Source organism: Mytilus edulis, chromosome 14 (assembly GCF_963676685.1).
Source record: "Mytilus edulis chromosome 14, xbMytEdul2.2, whole genome shotgun sequence".
Classification (NCBI taxonomy): domain Eukaryota; kingdom Metazoa; phylum Mollusca; class Bivalvia; order Mytilida; family Mytilidae; genus Mytilus; species Mytilus edulis.
Genome location: NC_092357.1, coordinates 12,593,304 through 12,614,130, shown reverse-complemented (window position 1 = coordinate 12,614,130; position 20,827 = coordinate 12,593,304). Strand labels below are relative to the sequence as shown.

At 31.7% G+C, this 20,827-nt stretch overlaps 1 protein-coding gene across 18 annotated transcripts in view; it reads left to right on the top strand.

Annotated features, from left to right (window-relative positions):
- The window catches only part of LOC139503873 (uro-adherence factor A-like), a 126,471-nt gene extending 113,244 nt beyond the window's left edge, over positions 1 to 13,227 (top strand). For 9 of the 18 annotated variants that reach the window (XM_071293838.1, XM_071293833.1, XM_071293834.1 and 6 more), the window contains 7 exons: positions 353 to 511; positions 2,604 to 3,317; positions 3,845 to 4,003; positions 4,419 to 4,712; positions 7,582 to 7,602; positions 10,742 to 11,277; positions 12,009 to 13,227. In XM_071293838.1, the coding sequence (XP_071149939.1) occupies positions 353 to 511; positions 2,604 to 3,317; positions 3,845 to 4,003; positions 4,419 to 4,712; positions 7,582 to 7,602; positions 10,742 to 11,263 (1,869 nt within the window). In that variant the 3' untranslated portion in view covers positions 11,264 to 11,277; positions 12,009 to 13,227. The remainder of the gene's footprint in view (positions 1 to 352; positions 512 to 2,603; positions 3,318 to 3,844; positions 4,004 to 4,418; positions 4,713 to 7,581; positions 7,603 to 10,741; positions 11,278 to 12,008) is intronic. The other 9 variants (XM_071293842.1, XM_071293841.1, XM_071293848.1 and 6 more) reach the window with 3 other exon arrangements.
- The last annotated feature ends 7,600 nt before the right edge of the window (positions 13,228 to 20,827 follow it).

Sequence of the window (20,827 nt, the reverse complement as noted above, 5' to 3'; positions counted from 1 at the left end):
CAGATTTACCCAGCATTTAATGGCAATGCTTCTGAATTTATACATGCTGTATTATTTATTAATTTTAATCATTTCATTTATGCATTTTGGTCCAAACCTGAAATTCAGGATTTGTTTACAGAAAACAGTTGAATTCCAAAAAATAAATAGATAATTTTAATGATTTTACAGCATGTATCACCAAAGCAAATAGCAGAAAATATTTTGAATGTTGTTTATTGGACAGAATGTTAGGTGTTCCTCAAATTATAATTTATTTTAAAATTATATGGAACATTTTAAAAATTTAAATGAGTCAAATTTTCTGCTGTTTTAAATGTATACTCACCTAACCATTTAATTATACTAACAGTTGACTGACATCCACAAGAGCTTAGATGAAGTTGATCACATGCTTTCATCCTTTGAACATGACCTTGACCCAGCTTCTGATGTTACCAATAACAACTGGGCAGATACGGTTCTATCCCATAATTTAGGACATAGTACTTTATTGAATTATCAAAAGATGGTGAGTGGTGCAGATTTTTGACAATTCACTAGATGTATCAACTTTACCTTTTATTAACCCTTTCCTGCATCATAAAGCCTTTTGTGGCCTCCCTTTTTTCTCCAAAATTGTGCCTTTTGACTCCTCTCACTATATTCCATATTTCCATCCTTTATGTGGTACCCTACCGGTAATTGAAACATTTTGCCCCCCCCCCCCCCCCCCAAAATTTTTTTTTTTTAAAAATGATATGGAATTTTTGATTTCATTTAAGCTGTTAAGTTTATTTTCAACATTTTATTGAAATAAGCATCGTTTTGTCAAATGGTCGTCTTTCAACAATATTGAGGCACCAAATCATTTTTGTCGAGCCTGCGACTTTAGTTGCAGAAAGCTTGACATAGGGATAGTGATCCGGAGGCGGCGGCTACTGCGGCAGTGGTGTTAGCTAACTTCTTAAAAGCTTTATATTTTAGAAGGTAGAAGACCTGGATGCTTCATACTTTGTATATGGAAGCCTCATGTTATGAAGTTTCCGTCAGTCACATGTCCTTGACCTTATTTTAATGGTTCAGTGACTACTTGAAAAAAAAGTCACAATTTTTTGTAATGTTAAGTTCTCTCTTATTATAAGTAGTAAGATAACTATATTTGGTATGTGTGTACCTCGCAAGGTCCTCATGCCCGCCAGCCAGTTTTAACTTGACCTCGACCTCATTTCATGGATCAGTGAACAAGGTTAAGTTTTGGTGGTCAAGTCTATATCTCAGATACTATAAGCAATAGGTCTAGTATATTCGGTGTATGGAAGGATTGTAAGGTGTACATGTCCAACTGGCAGGTGTCATCTGACCTTGACCTCATTTTCATGGTTCAGTGATTATAGTAAAGTTTTTGTGTTTTGGTCTGTTTTTCTTATACTATGTGCAATAGGTCTACTATATTTGGTGTATGGAATGATTGTAAGGTGTACATGTCTAGCTGGTAGGTGTCATCTGATCTTGACCTCATTTTCATGGTTCAGTGGTCAAAGTTAAGTTTTTGAGTTTTGGTCTATTTTGCTTATACTCTATGCAATTGGTCTTCTATATTTCGTGTATGGAATGATTGTAAGGTGTAAATGTCTAGCTGGTAGGTGTCATCTAACCTTGACCTCATTTTCATGGTTCAGTGGTCAAAGTTAAGTTTTTTAGTTTTGGTCTATTTTTCTAATACAATAAGCAATAGGCCAACTATATTTGGTGTATGTAAATATTTTATGATCTATATGTCAGTCGTGCAGATTTTATTTGACCTTGACCTCATTCTCACTGTTCATTGCTCAGTGTTAAGTTTTTGTGTTTTGGTCTGTTTTTCTTAAACTATAAGCTATAGGTCAACTGTATTTGTTTTATGGAATTGTTAGCTGTACATGTCTGCCTGGCATAGTTTATCATATTTATTTGACCTTGACATCATTTTCATGGTTCATTGATCAATGTTTGGTTTTCTTGGTTAATGTTAAGTTTATGTGACAGTTGTAGTAAAGCTTTACATTTAGGACTATCAACATAAAATCAATGATTAGTAAAAAAAGGCGAGACATTTCAGTGTGTGCACTCTTGTTCCCATAAGTTCAATTTAGATGTTGAAAATTTTTTACTTGCAATTTGAGAAAACAAATGCTACAATCTGCATTCTTTTGTTAGCGATAAAAAGCAACAGTTGGTAAATCTGCAATATTTAAGGCTTAACTGTTATGTTTTCAATAACAATCCCAACATTTTAATTCCTAACCTTTTTTGGTGCACAATTCTTATGGACACTATTATGTTGAGGTAACCATTGCATGCATTAGGCTAAAATTTATAACACCTCCAATATTATATGTAGCCAAATATGTAGTCTGGGAAAGGGATAAAATGGTTTTCCTTTTAATATCATGAACTCCAAAAAAAATTAAAAAAAATACAAGCTTCTATGTGAACCTTCATGAAGTGTTTACATATATTTTCTTAAATTTTTGTCAAACTTGTGTAGAAAGATAACATGCTGCTTCATTGAAGTTTTAAATGAAAACTGTTAACACCACATCTTTTATTGGGAATTTAGTATAAACTTTTTTCAATTATAGAAAACAGCAGCTGAAAATGTGAGAAAAACCAGTAGGGCTATTGACCTTGTAGAGTCTACAGACAATTTAATTGACAATAATAAAATGGATTGCTTAGCAACTAGCACACCAAGGTCATCAGAAGAATCCATTCATACACCAAGGTCAAAGAAAGACATTCCAGAAAACAAACCAAAATGGTTGCAGTTTGTTAAAGAGGACGGTGACATTCCAACGCATTCATTGCTTTTATCAAAACAAAGTAATAAGACAAATGATTCATATTTTAATCAGCCAATCAAAACAACAGAAACTGGTCATGTGCCTTTATCTGTTGACACTTCTGATCATGTGACTACAAAGTCAGATGATTTTATTTCAGACACTTCTTTTATACCAGAAACTGTTCATCATTCAAATGTTGATCAGATTCATTTGACCGTTTCCAAGGACAATACTGATCATGTAACAAATACTCAGCCATTAGATACATCTCTAGACTCATCAAATATTTCAAGTGATCTGAATGACAATGTCCTAGATTCTGAACCACAAACTGTAAATTTTGGTGCCAAGCCAGTTCAGGCTGAATTCTACAGTAGAGACTATATTATAAATAATAAAAATACTCCCTCTAAACCTCCACGGAAAAAGTGGGAGGTGAAAACAGATCATTATTCTCCTGGTGCTGAAATTGTAAATAAACAGAAAGATCTGGATAACGTGGAGGAAAAGGTAAGAAATAAGATTGAAATAGACCAATCTTGAGGTTTTTTTACAAATTAGTTGCACAAATCAGTTACATGGGTTGACACAAGGTCAGTTGGGATAAATGATGCCCTTGAACAAGCCCGTCTATAACTTTGATGTCATAACATAAGCATTGTGTCAAAGGAAAATAGCAATATTAGTTTTATGATTTTTGACACTATTACAGAATAATAGTTTCTTGTAGTAAAAAAAACCCATACCATAACACTAGTAAATGCTCTTCCCATTCACCAAAGAAAAAACTGAAGTTTTTTTTTAATCATTATTTAGTTATCAGGAATATTTCATCAGTTAAAAAAACCTTTTTAACCTAAAGTTAAAAAAGGAAAGACACAACTATTAATAAAGTTGGTTTGTTAAAACAATCACAAGGAAATAGACTTTTATGGAGTTCAATTATGGAGTTAAAAAATATCTTTTTACATTATTAGAAAGGGAACTGTCATTCAATTTTTAATTTAATTATTTCAAAGTGACTTTATTTATTTCAGATTTACATGTCTGCAAGCAAGTTATCAAACCTTGAATCAAAACTTAATCACCTCCAACAGGAAGTTAACAGCACTCATTCTGATGATAAAAGAAAGATGTCATACCTGGAAGATGACATTGCTCAAACTGTTGCTGAGACTTGCCGTTCAGATCATGATGTAAGTCACTACAAAAGAGATGAATGAGGTCAAAGAGAAACTCATCAGTGAAAACTAAAGACCAAGCAACACAAATCCACCAAAAAAACTCAGAAATTTAAAGAAACTATTATAAGCTATAGATAATTAAACTAACTGATCACATTGAGGTAACCTTTATGAATACCTAAAACTTAATCTTGTAAAAGAGGAACAAAAGATACCAGAGGGACGGCCAAACTCACAGATTGAAAATTATCTGACATCGCCATGGCTAAAAATAAAAAGACAAACAGACAAATAATATTACAGAAGACACAACATAGAAAACTAAAGACTAAGCAATGAGAACCCCACCAAAAACTGTAAATTATCTATATTCAAATTGAAATTGTACTCATTGAAACTGTGAACATAACAAATTAACTTTTAACAGGTTGGTGCTATAGAAAGATCTGTTGAAGCTCTCCAAGTCTCCTGTCCAGCTTCTCCAAGGTCTGCTGATGATGACAATTCCAACATGTCTTCCCCAAGTCTGTCTATTGACTCTGGATTCTCATCAATACGAGAGCGACCTCAGCCAACGGTCATTATTGGTACAACAGGAGAGGACGATCTACCTGAAAGTAGGACAGAATTAAATGAAGAGACGGGGGTCGAGTTACCATCGGTAAACAGATTGAAGCAGTTGTTTGCACATTCACAAGAGGAAGAGGCTGCATTCAAGAGGGTTAGCATTGACTCACTTTTCCAGAAGTTGTTAGAATTTTAAAAATAAGAAATATGGTGTTGGCCTTTTCTTCTTTTGTTGGCAGGATATATATATTATAAATACAAATACATTCTAGTAGAATGCATGAACAAATATACATGGACATCTTTTACCTAACAAAAATTATCTGGAGTATTTTGATTGCTTGAAAAATGCATGAATGCTTCAAATCAGTTAAACTTTTCTTTTATTATTAATTTTGCACTTAGTTGATAAAACTATCCATCAAAACTGTCTGGTTAAGAATTTTCCTAAAGGTACTTATTTAAATATTTGGCTTTCCAAGACCCTCAGTAGAATTTTTCTTATAAAGAATTTTTGTCGAGCCTGCAACTTTTGTTGCAGAAAGCTCGACATAGGGATAGTGATCCGGCGGCGACGGCGGCGGTGTTAGCTCACTTCTTAAAAGCTTTATATTTTAGAAGGTGGAAGACCTGGATGCTTCATACTTTGTATATAGATGCTTCATGTTACGAAGTTTCCGTCAGTCACATGTCCAATGTCCTTGACCTCATTTTCATGGTTCAGTGACCACTTGAAAAAAAAGTTCAAATTTTTTGTAATGTTGAATTCTCTCTTATTATAAGTAATAGGATAACTATATTTGATGTGTGCGTACCTTGCAAGGTCCTCATGCCCGTCAGACAGTTTTCACTTGACCTCGACCTCATTTCATGGATCAGTGAACAAGGTTAAGTTTTGGTGGTCAAGTCCATATCTCAGATACTATAAGCAATAGGGCTAGTATATTCGGTGTATGGAAGGACTGTAAGGTGTACATGTCCAACTGGCAGGTGTCATCTGACCTTGACCTCATTTTCATGGTTCAGTGGTTATAGTTAAATTTTTGTGTTTTGGTCTGTTTTTCTCATACCATATGCAATAGGTCTACTATATTTGTTGTATGGAATGATTGTTAAGTGTACATGTCTAGCGGGCAGATGTCATGTGACCTTGACCTCATTTTCATGGTTCAGTGGTCAAAGTTAAGTTTTTGAGTTTTGGTCTTTTTATCTAATGCTATATGCCATAGGTCAACTATATTTGGTGTATGGAAATATTTTATGATCTTTATGTCAGTCGAGCAGGTTTTATTTAACCGTGACCTCATTTTCACGGTTCATTGCACAGTGTTAAGTTTTTGTATTTTGGTCTATTTTTCTTAAACTATAAGTAATGTGTCAACTATATATGTTGTATAGAAGCATTGTTAGCTGTACCTGTCTGCCTGGCATGGTTCATCTGACCTGGACCTCTTTTTCAAGGTTCATTGGTCTTTGTTTAGTTATCTTGGTTAATGTAAAGTTTATGTGACAGTTGTAATAAAGCTTAGATTTATACTTAAGACTATCAACATAATATCAATGATTAGTATAGAAGGCGAGACATTTCAGCGTGTGCACTCTTGTTAAATAAAAAAAAAAGAATGAATCTAAAACTGTTTTGAAATTGGAATCTTGTATAAAGTTGCTGAATATTTTAGTTCTACGATATTAAGGGAAAAAATATAGCTTCACAAGTAGAATTAAAAAAAAAAAAAAATTGAAATTATATGAATGGTTCAAAACTAAATGAGTTATCAACAATAAGGTTCTAAAATTAGAAGTAATGCTACTTAACCATGACACTGAACATGTTTAATAATTCACAAGGATATTTGGATGGTAAATGTCAACTAAGTGTGAATATACCTATAAGCTTTTGCTGAATATTGTCTGCTATAAAGCTTATTGACCAAAGATATTTGTAAGGATTTTTTGTCCTTTTGTTCCTGTAGAATCATACTCTCATATAAACCTGGTTTTCAATTGGTGAACTTTGAACTTTAAAAGAAAATTTAGTATCAAATAAGAAAACTTCTTGTGAAGTATAAGTCCATTTTAAGAACAACATACAAAATACTGATTTGAATTTCACAAACGCACACACGATTGGACTTTCACATGCACGGTAAGTCACTGAAACTAGTTGTCATGGTAACAACAGACATGTTTAGTGTGACGTCCATTTTTGTTTTGTATATTCTCGTGTGCAGTGAATTTGTCTATTCTTTTTAAACCTCATTGTTAATTTATTTGTCATTAATTATCTGCATATTGCTGCCATTCTTAGCAGGTGCTCTCTTTATATTTATTTTCTATTTCAATTAATATCTGAAGGCTGTTCCCATTTAATTATAAGGCCAATAGGGTTAAAAAAAAAAAGAAGAAGTTATTATTCCATTCAACTGCTATTATTAAGTCATTTGTGTGTAAAATGCAGATGCAAATTAAAATTACCCAACATTATTTGATTAATAAGTACAAGGTCTCAGTATATATATATATTTATTTTTTTCGAAATTGTTCTTTTGGAAAAAATTAAATGACATATTCATTTTATTGTGCCTTGTTTGTTAGTCTGGAAATTAGTTGAGCAATTTCTGTTTAATTTGATAATTATTTGACACATCTAAAAAAAAAAAAATGAAAAGTCCCATTACTAAAAAATACAAAAAAATACACCCGTAATTGACTTGAAAATGTAATACTATTTCAATCAGTATTGTAGAGGAGCATGCATTGGGTTACCAAGAATAGAAAATGTAGTAAAACTAACTCAATACCTTAAGTGTAAATTGGAAATAGGGCATACTTAACCAACCTTTATTTGAATTCAGTTAGCACTTAGAAAACACAATAATTTAAACTTGGAACTTTTTCTCTAACAAGCAAATCTATATGTATAAATTCTTTCAATACCTCTCCCCTCTATAAACATGAAAATGGAACAGCCTTTGCATGTGTTGTGTGTATAGCATGTGATTGTATGTTTGTGTAATTTCCAGAGATCTAGTTTAGACGGACCGGTAAGTAAAGGGTTACCTCCCATTATAGACGTGATATATTATTACTGCTTACATATTAACTTTGATTTTGTTTATAGTTTAGAGCATAACACTTTTTCAGCCATTTTCTGAAGCTAAGTAAAGGGATTGTAACCATGGTAACAAGTTTGACCTGGAAATAACCTTCACACTTTTTTGGTAAAAAGGATGGGATAAAAATTTCAGACAAATATTGTTTAGTTTCTACAAAAAAAATTCAACTGATTCCACGAATGGTCTACTTTGAAAATATTTTCAAGTTTAATGATTCTAAAGTATATAAAAAAGAAATAGATTTGATGACGAAAAATTGTTTAGATAATCTTGAATAAGAATATTCTTTATACAGACAGATGCATGGTATGAAATTTGAAGGTAGCTTTTGTGTGGCTGGAAAAGTAGAGTACATGCTCTTAGTTTAACAGGAAAAATATTTCTACTCTTTTTTTTCTTCTATATTCTATATTTTTTAAGACGTAGCTGCAACATTTATATGGAAAACATATGTATTATCATCTATTTGTTTATTTTTGTTTACAGAAAGAAAGTTTTAAATGCAACTTAAAAAATATTTTGTTTTGTTTCTTACTTATTGGACAATTTTGCTGATGAAGTTTTAAATCAGGGTTACTTAGGTGTTTGTAGTAGTTCTGTGATTTTGGATAGGTTGACATTAGAAATATTTTTCTGCTTCTTGACCAGTCTTTATGTTGTTAATTATAATTTAAGAGGTCATTTTATAAAAGTTACTTATAGCATGAATGTCTTGTAGCTGTTTTTAAAAATTGATCTGGGGAAATTGAGGCCTGAACTATTAATTAAAATTGAAAGATGTGTGCTATTTCTGTACATTAATGTGTCTTAGCTAGAGAACGGAGCAAATGCTTTCATGAAAATGCATGTCATGCCTATTTGGGAGAAAAAAGTGATAACTATGCATGTGAATAAAAAAAGGATTTAAGATAAATAAAGGACTTTACACTGACAATACAAAGTTAACCATTTAAAATATGTATTTGTATTGTTAAATACATCTATAATACTAAAATTATGAAGTCCAATTTGTCAGCCGTCATCGGGTAAAAAACGACAAATCAAAGAATTCAACTCTATATAGAACAATTATAGGCCAATGGTGTAGATTAAAAATTACACCACTCCAGACCCTTTTGTTTTCCACATAATTAATATTGCCAATAATTAACAAGTTCCGGGTCGAATCCGATACCGATACCAATAGTATATTCACCTGTTAGCTATTACCTTATCTGTACGTTCCGCATTTGACAGGCACACCACCAAACGGCGTATTTAGAATTTTGCTATATACACGGGTCATAATCAAAGGGCTGACACTACTAAATTCTATCATTGTCAAATTGTTCCCTATTGTAGTTTTATTCAGCAATCAGCAAGACTTTCTAAGATAACTAATATAGGACAATGCTGTTGATTAAAAAATACTCCATTCCTGGATAGCCAGGACCTTTTGTTTTCCAAATAATTAATATTACCAATAATTGATAAGTTCCAGGTCGACGGGTTCAAACAGAAAGATTTGAAAGCAAATAAAAAAACTGTGTATCTTATAATCGACATGACTTTATCAGATCACAATACCAATTACTAAAATAAGGCTTAGGCATAGTTATATACTTTAAGTCAGTCACGGACCCGCAATATCACGGGTGTGTACTTGTGGCCTTTTAATACTATAAAGAAATTCATTGATAAAAGATGTTTTCATCACACACAAAAAAAAGATGATCTAAGGATTTCATATTTTACTTATAAATTCATTTCATTAACATCAAACCATTGTTGATGGTTACAACTAATGTCAGAAAAACAGTTACTGAAGAAACTTTTAATTCTGCACTCTAACTTGAAGTCATCTGTATGTTCATTAATTCAATAACAACAAATTCATCAGATATAATAGAACACAAAGAAAACTAATTTTACTGGTTATACTAATTAAAATGCTTTTTCACAAGAACACTTTACTAACCTTGAATACAATATTACCAAGTAATTGATGCCTCTTAAAATCCTCAGAATAAATTAAATTTTTGTACTCAATGGGTAACCATTGATCCAAGGCCTCACGGTCATAAAACTTTCGAGCATGATTTTTGTACCCAGATTCTAAAATCAACTAATCAAATTGCTGGATTTCATGTTTTGAGCATGATTTTTGTGGTCTGAGCACTGAGCAAAGTTTTATGCCTTCAAGGCCAGGTCCCTATGTTAGACCATATGACATTATGCAGTTTTTAATAGTCCTTTGAAAGCAGTTTTAGGACTATTGGACTACTCAGAAGGTTTATGACTGTTAATAGTTTTAGGAATAATAAAAAAGTTTAGAGATGTATGAATGATAAAGAAATCAAATGAATAAATTCTGCAAACCTTTAAAACAATTCAGTATTTTCAACTGACTTTGCAAGCACTTATAAAAATCCAATTATTATGAGAGAATATATTTACATCTGGCTATCATATGACACGAATGCATTCAGTTACATATTTTTATTCTACATGCAAATCTTAAAAAAATATTAAAAATGGTTGATTATTTGTGATAAATCCCAGTTTATTTGTCCTAATTACATATATTATATTCCATATAACACAAACAATTTTATTATAACCCACCAGTATAAATAAATGTATATAAAGTGACATGTATTTATAATTTAAAATAGTAAAAGATATGGCAATTTTAATCAAATGATGATTAAGCACCATCTTCTCTCAGATCTAATATGTACCATTAAAGTGTCCATCTAAACATTATTTTTGAAACTCTGTATTTTATTGTAAAAAAAACATTTGGATAAAAAAATTAACATATGGAGGGCCTCAAAAGTGGAATGTCCGTGAAAATAAAATATATTTGGAAGAAGCTTTGTGTGAATGTGTAAATTAGTATAAATATAGATTTTTTTTGTAAGTCTTCACATACCATCTTTTTCCTGTAGCTAAAATAAGTTTCACTGTTATATTAAATCAAACTGTTCAAAATAATTAAGAAAATTCCACTTTTACGAGATTTATAGGCTACAGCATGCAAACCATAGAAACAAAACTTTAAAATGAATATTATTTCTTTTCACAGGTCCATAGTATCACAGCCAGAACATTAGGGAAAGATAAAGTAGAAAAGATAAGATCTATGGCAAGAACTGTCAATCATCCATCCCCATTGGCTGCTGAATCATCCAATCAGAGCAAAGCTGGAAAGAGTCAAATAACTGTGACATTAGCTCCTGTTAGTCAAACAATAAGTTATCAACCAAAAGCCAGTCAGATATTCCCAAAAGAGAAAGGAGCATATTTCCCTCCTGATCAACCAATCAAAAGGGACAATGCAAGCAAAATAGAATCTCAACCAATCAGCAAAGCTAACACAAGTTCAAAAAGTGTTAGAGCTCCTCCTCCACCATGTCAATCAAACCCAAGCCAAACTTTTTCAAAAAATGAAACCAGTGATGAAACATCATCAGAGAAAAAGAAAAATTCCAGAATACGTGCTGGATGTATAAATGCCAGAGCCAAGTTTTGGGAGAAGAAGATCCAGGGTGATTCCACTGGAACTGAAGAGGAATATCCATCAATGTTGGAGCAAGTCCCAGATTGAGTTACATTGGAAAGGTACACACTTTTTTTTCTCATTTTATTAATTTTACTTGGTTCGAATTGTCAAATTTTGAAATGTATATTTTTGATTTGCAATCTTTTTTGCATAAATTTTGATACTTCAACATGTCTGTTCTATTTATTTTCATTTAAAAACGTAATCAAATTATTTTTTTTTTTGGGGGGGGGGATTAAAAAAACTGGAAATAGTTTTGTCTGCACTGAATAATTGTATTGTTTTTACCCAAAAGTGTCAAACGTTTATTAGAAGTTAATGACAATGATTATGGAAATAAGACTGAATGCAAATGAGACAACTATCCATGAGGCAACTGTATGGCCTTTGAAAATGAGAAAAATCCATGCCGTATAGTCAGCTAATCTGGAACAATTTAACTGAGAAAACTAATGGCCTAGTTTATAACAAAACCAATTACACAAATTTGACAGATTGAAATGAATCAGAGATATACATTGAACTATAGGCTCCTGACTTAGGGCCTGCACATAAAATATGTGGAGAGGTTAAAAAGGTTTTTGTTCCCCTTACCTAATGGATAGTGGTGTTACAGCACAATATGAGGACAGATATAAGAAAATGTGGTATGAGTGCCAATGAGACAACTCTCCATCCAAGTCACTATTTATTATTTTATATTGATCTTAAATATTACTTTTTCCAAATTCTCTAAGCCTGGTTTGATTCTAGATTTTCGTTTTAATTGATTTAAATTCTTTATTTTCAGAAACTTAAAAAGAGTCTTCCACAGAATGAACAGATCTGTTACGACACCTACCAAAGATCGTCTCATCGTTACAAACTGTCTGATTATCTCCCTTTAATAAGATGGTCTCATTTTCAGGTTCAAGATTGTCTCCCCTTGATGTATTCACTCAAACATTTACTGAATGTGTTTTTTCTTGTTTTAAGAAAAACAGTGGTATGTTTGATATTAATTTGTCTTGAGAAATAATACTAATATTAATCTGATTATTTTTAACCAAGAAATCTGAATTGGCATAGTGGATAAATTTTGTGCAATTATGAGATAAAGTTTACAAAAAAGCATTTTTTTTTATTGAATATATAATTGAATATGAATTTTATGACAGTTCAATTATGGTCTGCCCTTTTTATGAAATGTATCAATAATTGATAATTTCTTGATCTAGATTCTATTCCTCAAAATTTGTTAATGCATAATTTATGTATAATTTAGAGCATTCTAAAACATTCACATGCACATTATTTTATGCCTATGTGATGTAGTCAAGTTGTCTTTCTTTCTTTTCTAAATATAAATTATATTCTGGGAAGATTTCTAGCACAAAATTGATGAGCCAGTTTTTAGGGGGATATTACACTTGTGTATACGTAGTTCCTATGTATTACTAGCTAGCCCTTTCAATGAAAAGGCAAATAAGGTATATAGATTTGTATTTCATATAACTAGCATCGTTCTTGAAAGAAAATTGCATAAACAGAAATTTATTCGTAAGAGAAGTAGTTCCTCCAGGGAATGAAATATAAAATTAAATTCAATTTTTCAACACTTTTCTAGCACAAAATTCATTTCCCTAGTAAGGCGGAGAGTAAATATATCCTGTTTCTTTGTACTTTTAACCAGATCTCTCCCTTAGAATAACATTTTGATACAGAAAAAAATAAATCCAGAAAAGTACATACAGCATATAGATTTAGATTTGATATAGCTAGCGTTTGTATATATATATAAGTTGTTACAACTGGCTGAGCCAGATATGATATTAAAATCAATAATGCAATATATAATATGGGTAATAATTATCATACTGTTGTAATACTGTTATTGTTGTCATTGTTTGATATTAATATTCATAAAGTATCTCATGAATATTCATTGGATATCTCATCAAAACTTTCTATATAATATGATATATAGAATGTGCAATATTTTATTTAAATAAAAAATAACTAAACAATTATACAGCTGTCATTTGTTTTATTGTCTCAACTGCTACGAAAGGAAGTTTGCAAGACATAGGGAATCACAATCCAGCAATTTCAGTGTAAAAGGTAAAATCACAAAAAAAAACCTGCGGAATATTTAAAATGGGAAGTCCCTAATCAAATGGCAAAATCAAAAGCTCAAACACACCAAACGAATGGATAACTACTGTCATATTACTGACTTGTTTTTTTTTGTAGAAAATGGTGGATTAAACCTGGTTTTATAGCTTGCTAAACCTCTCACTTGTATGACAGTCTTATAAAATTCAAGTATTTTAACAATAATGTGTGAACAAAACTATCAGATAAAAAAACTGACATAATAAATTATTGGTATAAAGCGTAGAGGAGGCTTTAACTTTGTTTACAGATTCCTTATGTTATGATTTTCCCCTCTGTAACGTATGTCTGTTATCTTTGCCATCAGTATCACGAATCAGTGACTGCTTCAAAAACATTTCTGATTTTTATTGTCCTGTAAGTTTCTCACTCATTATGAGTATTATGAAAACTATAATTGGCTTCCTTGCAAAAAAAAAGTAAAATCACAAAAATACTGAACTTCCAAGAAAATTCAAAATGGAAAGCCCCTTGTCAAATGGCAAAATCAAAAGTCGAAACCCATCAAATGAATGGACAACAGTCATATTCCTTACTTGGTACAGGCATTTTCCTATTTTGAAACTGAGTAGGGAACCTCCTTAAATTACTTTCTAGTTTTAGTCCACCATTTGAAGTTGCACATATTTTTCATTGATGTATGTGGATACTGTCGCTTATCATGAATGGTATTAATAGCCTCACTAAATTTTGAATACTGTGGAAAATTGGTCGTTTAAATATTTACTTTTCTTTTCTATCTTGGTGTGTGATTCCATCAGTATCTTTGAGAGGTAAGATACCAACGCATTTCATACTTTGAATATAAATTTTCAGAATCTTTTAGGATTTGCAGACAACTCAGTATTAAAATAATATCATTAATGTGGTCTCTATATAAATGCCTTTCTAAATGTTGTCTGGCTTGAGTCTTGAATAAGTAGGAGGGAAGTCAAACATTAAGTTGGATATAAATTAAGTAAATATACATAAGTTGATAAAATTGGCGTAAATTAAACCAGTAGTTTTCGAAATGGAAGTGGGGCAAATTGAGAAGTGGTATTGGCGCAAATAAGTTGTGGCGCAAATGAGTTAATTTTTTGCCCAAAAAGATATCACCCGTTTTTTCACTAAATTTTGCATTCGTTGTTGTCACACTCGGCATGCGCATTAATTTAATGCAAATCATAACTGGAGCTTTTGGTTTTAATAGAGATCACAAATTCTATTTAATTTTTTTTTTTTGGGGGGGGGGGGGATCCATTGTTCCCAGTAGAAAAAAGGTGAACATGTAAAAGAGAATAATTGTCAATTTTGTGTACTCTTAAAATTCATATGAATTTAAGACAAACACAATTCCTAGAGTGAAAATCCAAGGAGGAGCCCCGTGTTAATTTTGTTATGAAATGTAACTTTAAACTTGAAAATCAATCCAAATTTGTTTGTCGTGAAATATAGATATTAAATTATATTTGGATATGCTGTGAATATAGATATTAAATTATATTTGGATATGCTGTGAATATAGATATTAAATTATATTTGGATATGCTGTGAATATAGATATTAAATTATATTTGGATATGCTGTGAGTATAGATATTAAATTATATTTGGATATGCTAGTAATTTTTAAATTAAAACTTATGTCATTTTAGGTTGAATCAACCGAAACAAACTTGGAGAATACCCAATTCATACAAATTAGTTAACTCGTATGTATAAAAATAAACATGACAATTGCGTTGTATAAAAAAATCAATTTAAACACATAGCTAGAAACGAAAGTACTAAACTTCGTTCAGCAAGGTAAGAACGTTTTTTTCTCTCAATGTTTCATGTAAGATAATTGAATGGACGGTTTTTGTATTCCAAACGAAAACTGTTTAAAAGTTTTGCCAAATTCGGCTTAGGTAATCTATTTGTGAGGTAGAAAAGTCTTAGTCTTTCAAAAATTCAAATGTTTTGTAAACAGTTAATTTGTAAATATGAACATATTATAATTTAATGGTAATTCACGTCAGAACAAAATCAGTGCTACTGTGATGGTGATACCCTCGGGGAATCAAAACTTCACCAGCAGTGGCATCGACCCAGTGGTTGTAAATATTCTCATCATAGATACCATGGTTAAATTTTGTATTTACGCCAGACCATTGTTTCGTCTATAAAAGACTCATCAGTGACGCTCGAATCCAAAACAGTAAAAAAGGCTAAATAAAGTAGGAAGTTGAAGAGCATTGAGGACAAAAATTTCTAAAAGATTTTTCAAATACAGCTAAGGTAGTATATTCCTGAGGTAGAAAGCCCTTAATAGTATTTCAAATACTTAAAAGTTTTTTAAACAGTTAAGTTATAAATATGACCATACCAATGATAATTCCTGTCAGCACCGAAGTGCTGACTACTGGGCTGGTGATACTATCGGGGAATTAAAACTTCACCAGCAGTGACGTCGACCCAGTGGCTGTAAATAAACTCATCATATATACCATGATTACATTTTATATTTACGCAAGACGCGTGTTTAGTTTACAAAAGACTCATCAGTGACGCTCGAAACCAAAAAAAGTTAAAAAGGACAAATAAAGTACGAATACAGCTAATATATATATTTTTTTTTAACGTGGATAATATATTTTATTGCACTCTGTTGCTGTTTACAATTTACTTAGTGTACAGCATTGCACTAAGTATCCCTGATATATTAGTTATTAGGTATCCAGGGAGAATATCTAATAAAAGTAAATTGATGTTACATTACAATATTACAATATTTTAAATGATTTCATGTTTACCGGAGAATTTCACTTGGAACCGTCCGATAGTGGTTTTTAATATTAGATAAATGTGCATTTATTTGCCATCATCATCTTTGTGATTTGGATAAATTTAATTCATAAGACTTAGACAATTTGTCTAATTTTAAAGGTAAGTTGACCATAATTTTTGTGATGTTTTGAATCATAATCGAAGTTTTAACTTATTTGAAAACTATGGTATTTTAGACTAACATCATATAACTAAACTACCCAGGTAAACATGATTATACACAACATCAGAGTATACAACACAAAGTTGTCAAAATCAAAATAAAATAAATAGTAAATGAAGAAGACAAAAAAAAAGTGTGTATTAAACAATATTGAATAATATATTTTCATTTTTTAACATGTGTTACATGTTAAAGTACATTATTATCACAGGACATGCTCAAGTCATGTGACTTAATACTTTGGTCATGTGACCTCAGGGATATTTATTATTATTTATGATCATTTATGTAGTTTAGGGTTTTTATGATCAATTTACTGTTTTTTCTTTTGATTACATTAATGACTTCAACTATATATTTTATTTCTGCCTTGAATATTTTAAAGATATCTATTTTTGTTCTCTTTGAGTCAGAGATGTAATATGATTTGAAGATAGAAAAAAAATATTAGTCAAAAGGAAGTTAATTTCATAGTAAGCTTCATCATTTATTTTATATCCTACTATAAGATTTTCCATATTAAAAATGCTTTCATTGAAACCAAGGACGTATATGTTAGTTATACGTCCTTGTTGAAACCTATAAATTTAAAAAGGTTCAATATTTTTGATACAAAATCACTGTAAGTTGTAACTGCAAGAAAAATAAAAAAAGTTCAGAATACAGCTAATATATATAGTCTCAATGCACATTTTTTCTACTATAAACCGATTGAACTGTGAATCTTGTTATTATCAATTGATTTTGCCATTTATTAATGGACTTTCCGTTTTGAATTTTTCTTGCAGTTTGGTTTTCAACATTTCTCTTTTTTTCAAAGTTTCATAGAATTTCCAAATATTTTTAAATATGACCAAGCCCTTTTGCATATAAGTGTTTGAAACTGCCCAATTTTCATAGACATGTTATAGTCAGAGTACATGTTGTGTCATTTAATGTACTGTGACTACTATTACTTTCATGAGTAACCAGACACGTAGAAATAAATTGTCAACGAATACTTCTTGTTTACATACAAATGTACTTGCATATAAAAAAGTAAATAAAATCTTATTAAAACGACTGTCAGGAATGGCTAAAAAATCTCTATTTGTATAATGTTAATACTTAAACAATGCATTTTCAGATTTTTTTTAAAGCAATCTTATTACATTCCCAACTTTACATCGGGAACCACTTAAATAATAATCTTCTAACAACTCTCCATACTTTAATATCTTGTCTAGTAAGTTTAATGACTATATAAAAAGCAGTACTGCAAGCGGACAGTTGCTTTGGAAATACATATCTTTGAATTCTAACGTTACTCAAGATATTTTGTATGAGACCAGAAAATATGACGGTATGCTATATATATAGCTATTAGAAAACATAACAAACGTCTTGCATATTAGATCTGGCATTGACACAATTTTAACACTGTTTACATTCTTCAATTGTTTATTATATCTTTCCGATCTATATTAAATTTTGTTTAAAGTTCGACTGAATACACACATTGAGACTTCATAAACATGTTTAACCCCGCCGCATTTTTGCGCCTGTTCCAAGTCAGGAGCATCTGGCATTTGTTAGTCTTGTATAATTTTTAATTTTAGTTTTTTGTGTACAATTTGGAGTTTAGTATGGCGTACTTTATCACTGAACTAGTATATAAACTCATCATAGTTACCAGGACTAAATTTTGTATATACGCCAGACGCGCGTTTCGTCTTCAAAAGACTCATCAGTGACGCTCGAATCCAAAAAAGTTTAAAAGGCCAAAATAAAGTACGAAGTTGAAGAGCATTGAGGACCAAAATTCCTAAAAGTTTTGCCAAATACAGCTAAGGTAAACTATGTCGGAGGTAGAAAAGCCTTAGTATTTCAAAAATTCCAAATTTTGTAAACAGTTAATTTATAAATAAAACCATATCAATGATAATTCATGTCATTACAAAAGTGCTGACTACTGGGCTGGTGATACCCTCGGGGAAATATACCTCCATCAGCAGTGGCATCGACCTAGCGGTAGTAAATAAACTCATCATAGATACCAGGAATAAATTTTGTATATACGTCAGACGCGCGTTTCGTCTACAAAATACTCATCTGTGACACTCGAATCCAAAAAAGTTTAAAAGGCCAAAATAAAGTACGAAGTTGAAGAGCATTGAGGACCAAAATTCCTAAAAGTTTTGCCAAATACAGCTAAGGTAAACTATGTCGGAGGTAGAAAAGCCTTAGTATTTCAAAAATTCCAAATTTTGTAAACAGTTAATTTATAAATAAAACCATATCAATGATAATTCATGTCATTACAAAAGTGCTGACTACTGGGCTGGTGATACCCTCGGGGAAATATACCTCCACCAGCAGTGGCATCGACCTAGCGGTAGTAAATAAACTCATCATAGATACCAGGAATAAATTTTGTATATACGTCAGACGCGCGTTTCGTCTACAAAATACTCATCTGTGACACTCGAATCCAAAAAAGTTTAAAAGGCCAAAATAAAGTACGAAGTTGAAGAGCATTGAGGACCAAAGTTCCAAACAGTTTTGCCAAATACAGCTAAGGTAATCTATGTCTGAGGTAGAAAAGCCTTAGTATTTTAAAAAATCTAAATTTTGTAAGCAGTTAATCTATAAATATGAACATATCAATGATAATTCATGTCAGCACAAAAGTGCTGACTACTGGGCTGGTGATACCCTCGGGGATATAAATCTCCACCAGCAGTGGCATCGACTCAGCGGTAGTAAATAAACTCATCATAGATACCAGGACTAAATTTTGTATATACGCCAGACGCGCGTTTCGTCTACAAAAGACTCATCAGTGACGCTCCAATCCAAAAAAGATTAAAAAGCCAAAATAAAGTACGAAGTTGAAGAGCATTGAGGACCAAAATTCCTAAATGTTTTGCTAAATACAGCTAAGGTAAATCTATGCCTGAGGTAGAAAAGCCTTAGTATTTCAAAAATTCTAAATTTTGTAAACAGTTAATTTATAAATATAACCATATCAATGATAATTCATGTCAGTACAAAAGTGCTGACTACTGAGCTTATGATACCCTCGGGGAAATATACCTCCACCAGCAGTGGCATCGACCCAGTGGTAGTGAAAAAACTCATCATAGATACCAGGACTAAATTTTGTATATACGCCAAACGCGCGTTTCCTAATATATATTTGTTAAGGTGCCAGCTGAAGGACACCTCTGGTGCGGAAATTTCTCGCTGCATTGAAGACCTGTTGGTGACCTTCTGCTGTTGTCTGCTCTATGGTCGGGTTGTTGTCTCTTTGACACATTTCCCATTTCCATTTTCAATTTTATTGAAAGAATTCACAACAAAAGAAATCAATGACGTCTTTATATTTAAATATTTAAATATTTAGCTTATATTCATCAATAAAAGCCGTTTCAACATTTGTATTATTCACAGCGGATAAATTACTAAACTAATATTGGAAACAATAAACACAGTAAACCTAGGGGTATGAAAGACTTTTTCCCGTTTTAACCAAGCAGTCATTGAAATAGTGCGTACGCAATAATGGTGTTTACATTTGGAGATATGAAAATGGTGCACGAGCATCTATTCTGTAGAATCAAGCTTATATAAAGCAAATAAATTCGGAAAGGCCTACACAGCTTACTAGACCTTTAATCGTGTAACCACATGCTAATCACACTATTGTATTTATCAAAGAGACAATCCGTTTTGATATTCAAAACGAACATAAAAATGAAAATATGTAAGACAACATTTGTTTCTAATCCCTTTATTGAGTTCTGTCAGCTAAGAAGAGACAAAGTTACCATGCGCTCTCCTTGAGATGAGAAAGCAGATTTTATGGGGCAATCATAGTATGGTACTATAAGCTCCGAACGGGAGGGATTGTGCTTAGTTTTCATATGATGAATACATACTATTGCAATCAATTTAATTGCTAATAGTGCTTTCTTTATGTATGTTAACTTTGTCATTTGTCTTAGTGTCGTGGGTTTCCTATTCTGACATCGATCACGAAATCCTTTTTAACAGAGCCGCTGTGCGTATGTGTATGTTTTATTTACACATTAGCTGGAGGTACATTTGTATATGGGAAGGGTTGAAAACTCACCTCACATGTTTTACCATGCTTCTTTTTTTGCGCTTGTCCGAAGTCAGGAACCTCTGGCCTTTGTTAATCTTGTATGTGCAATTGTTTATTTGTAAACTTTGAAACAAAGGTCTAGTACAACTGTCAGAATAAAATACGTCTGTCTTAAATCTTAAAATTATGCCAAACCGGTTACTCGGATAATCGTTCGACCGATTAACCGGTTAACCGGTAGTATAAGTTGACGTTTGAAGGCCCTATCTATAGTGCTCTACACATGTACGTTATTATGATACGGTGAATTGAAGTTTGTCCTTGTTGTATTATAAGGCTTGTCTGTGAGGTTTCCTGACGAAGTTTGACTTTTTATAATCCAAAACATCGTTTAT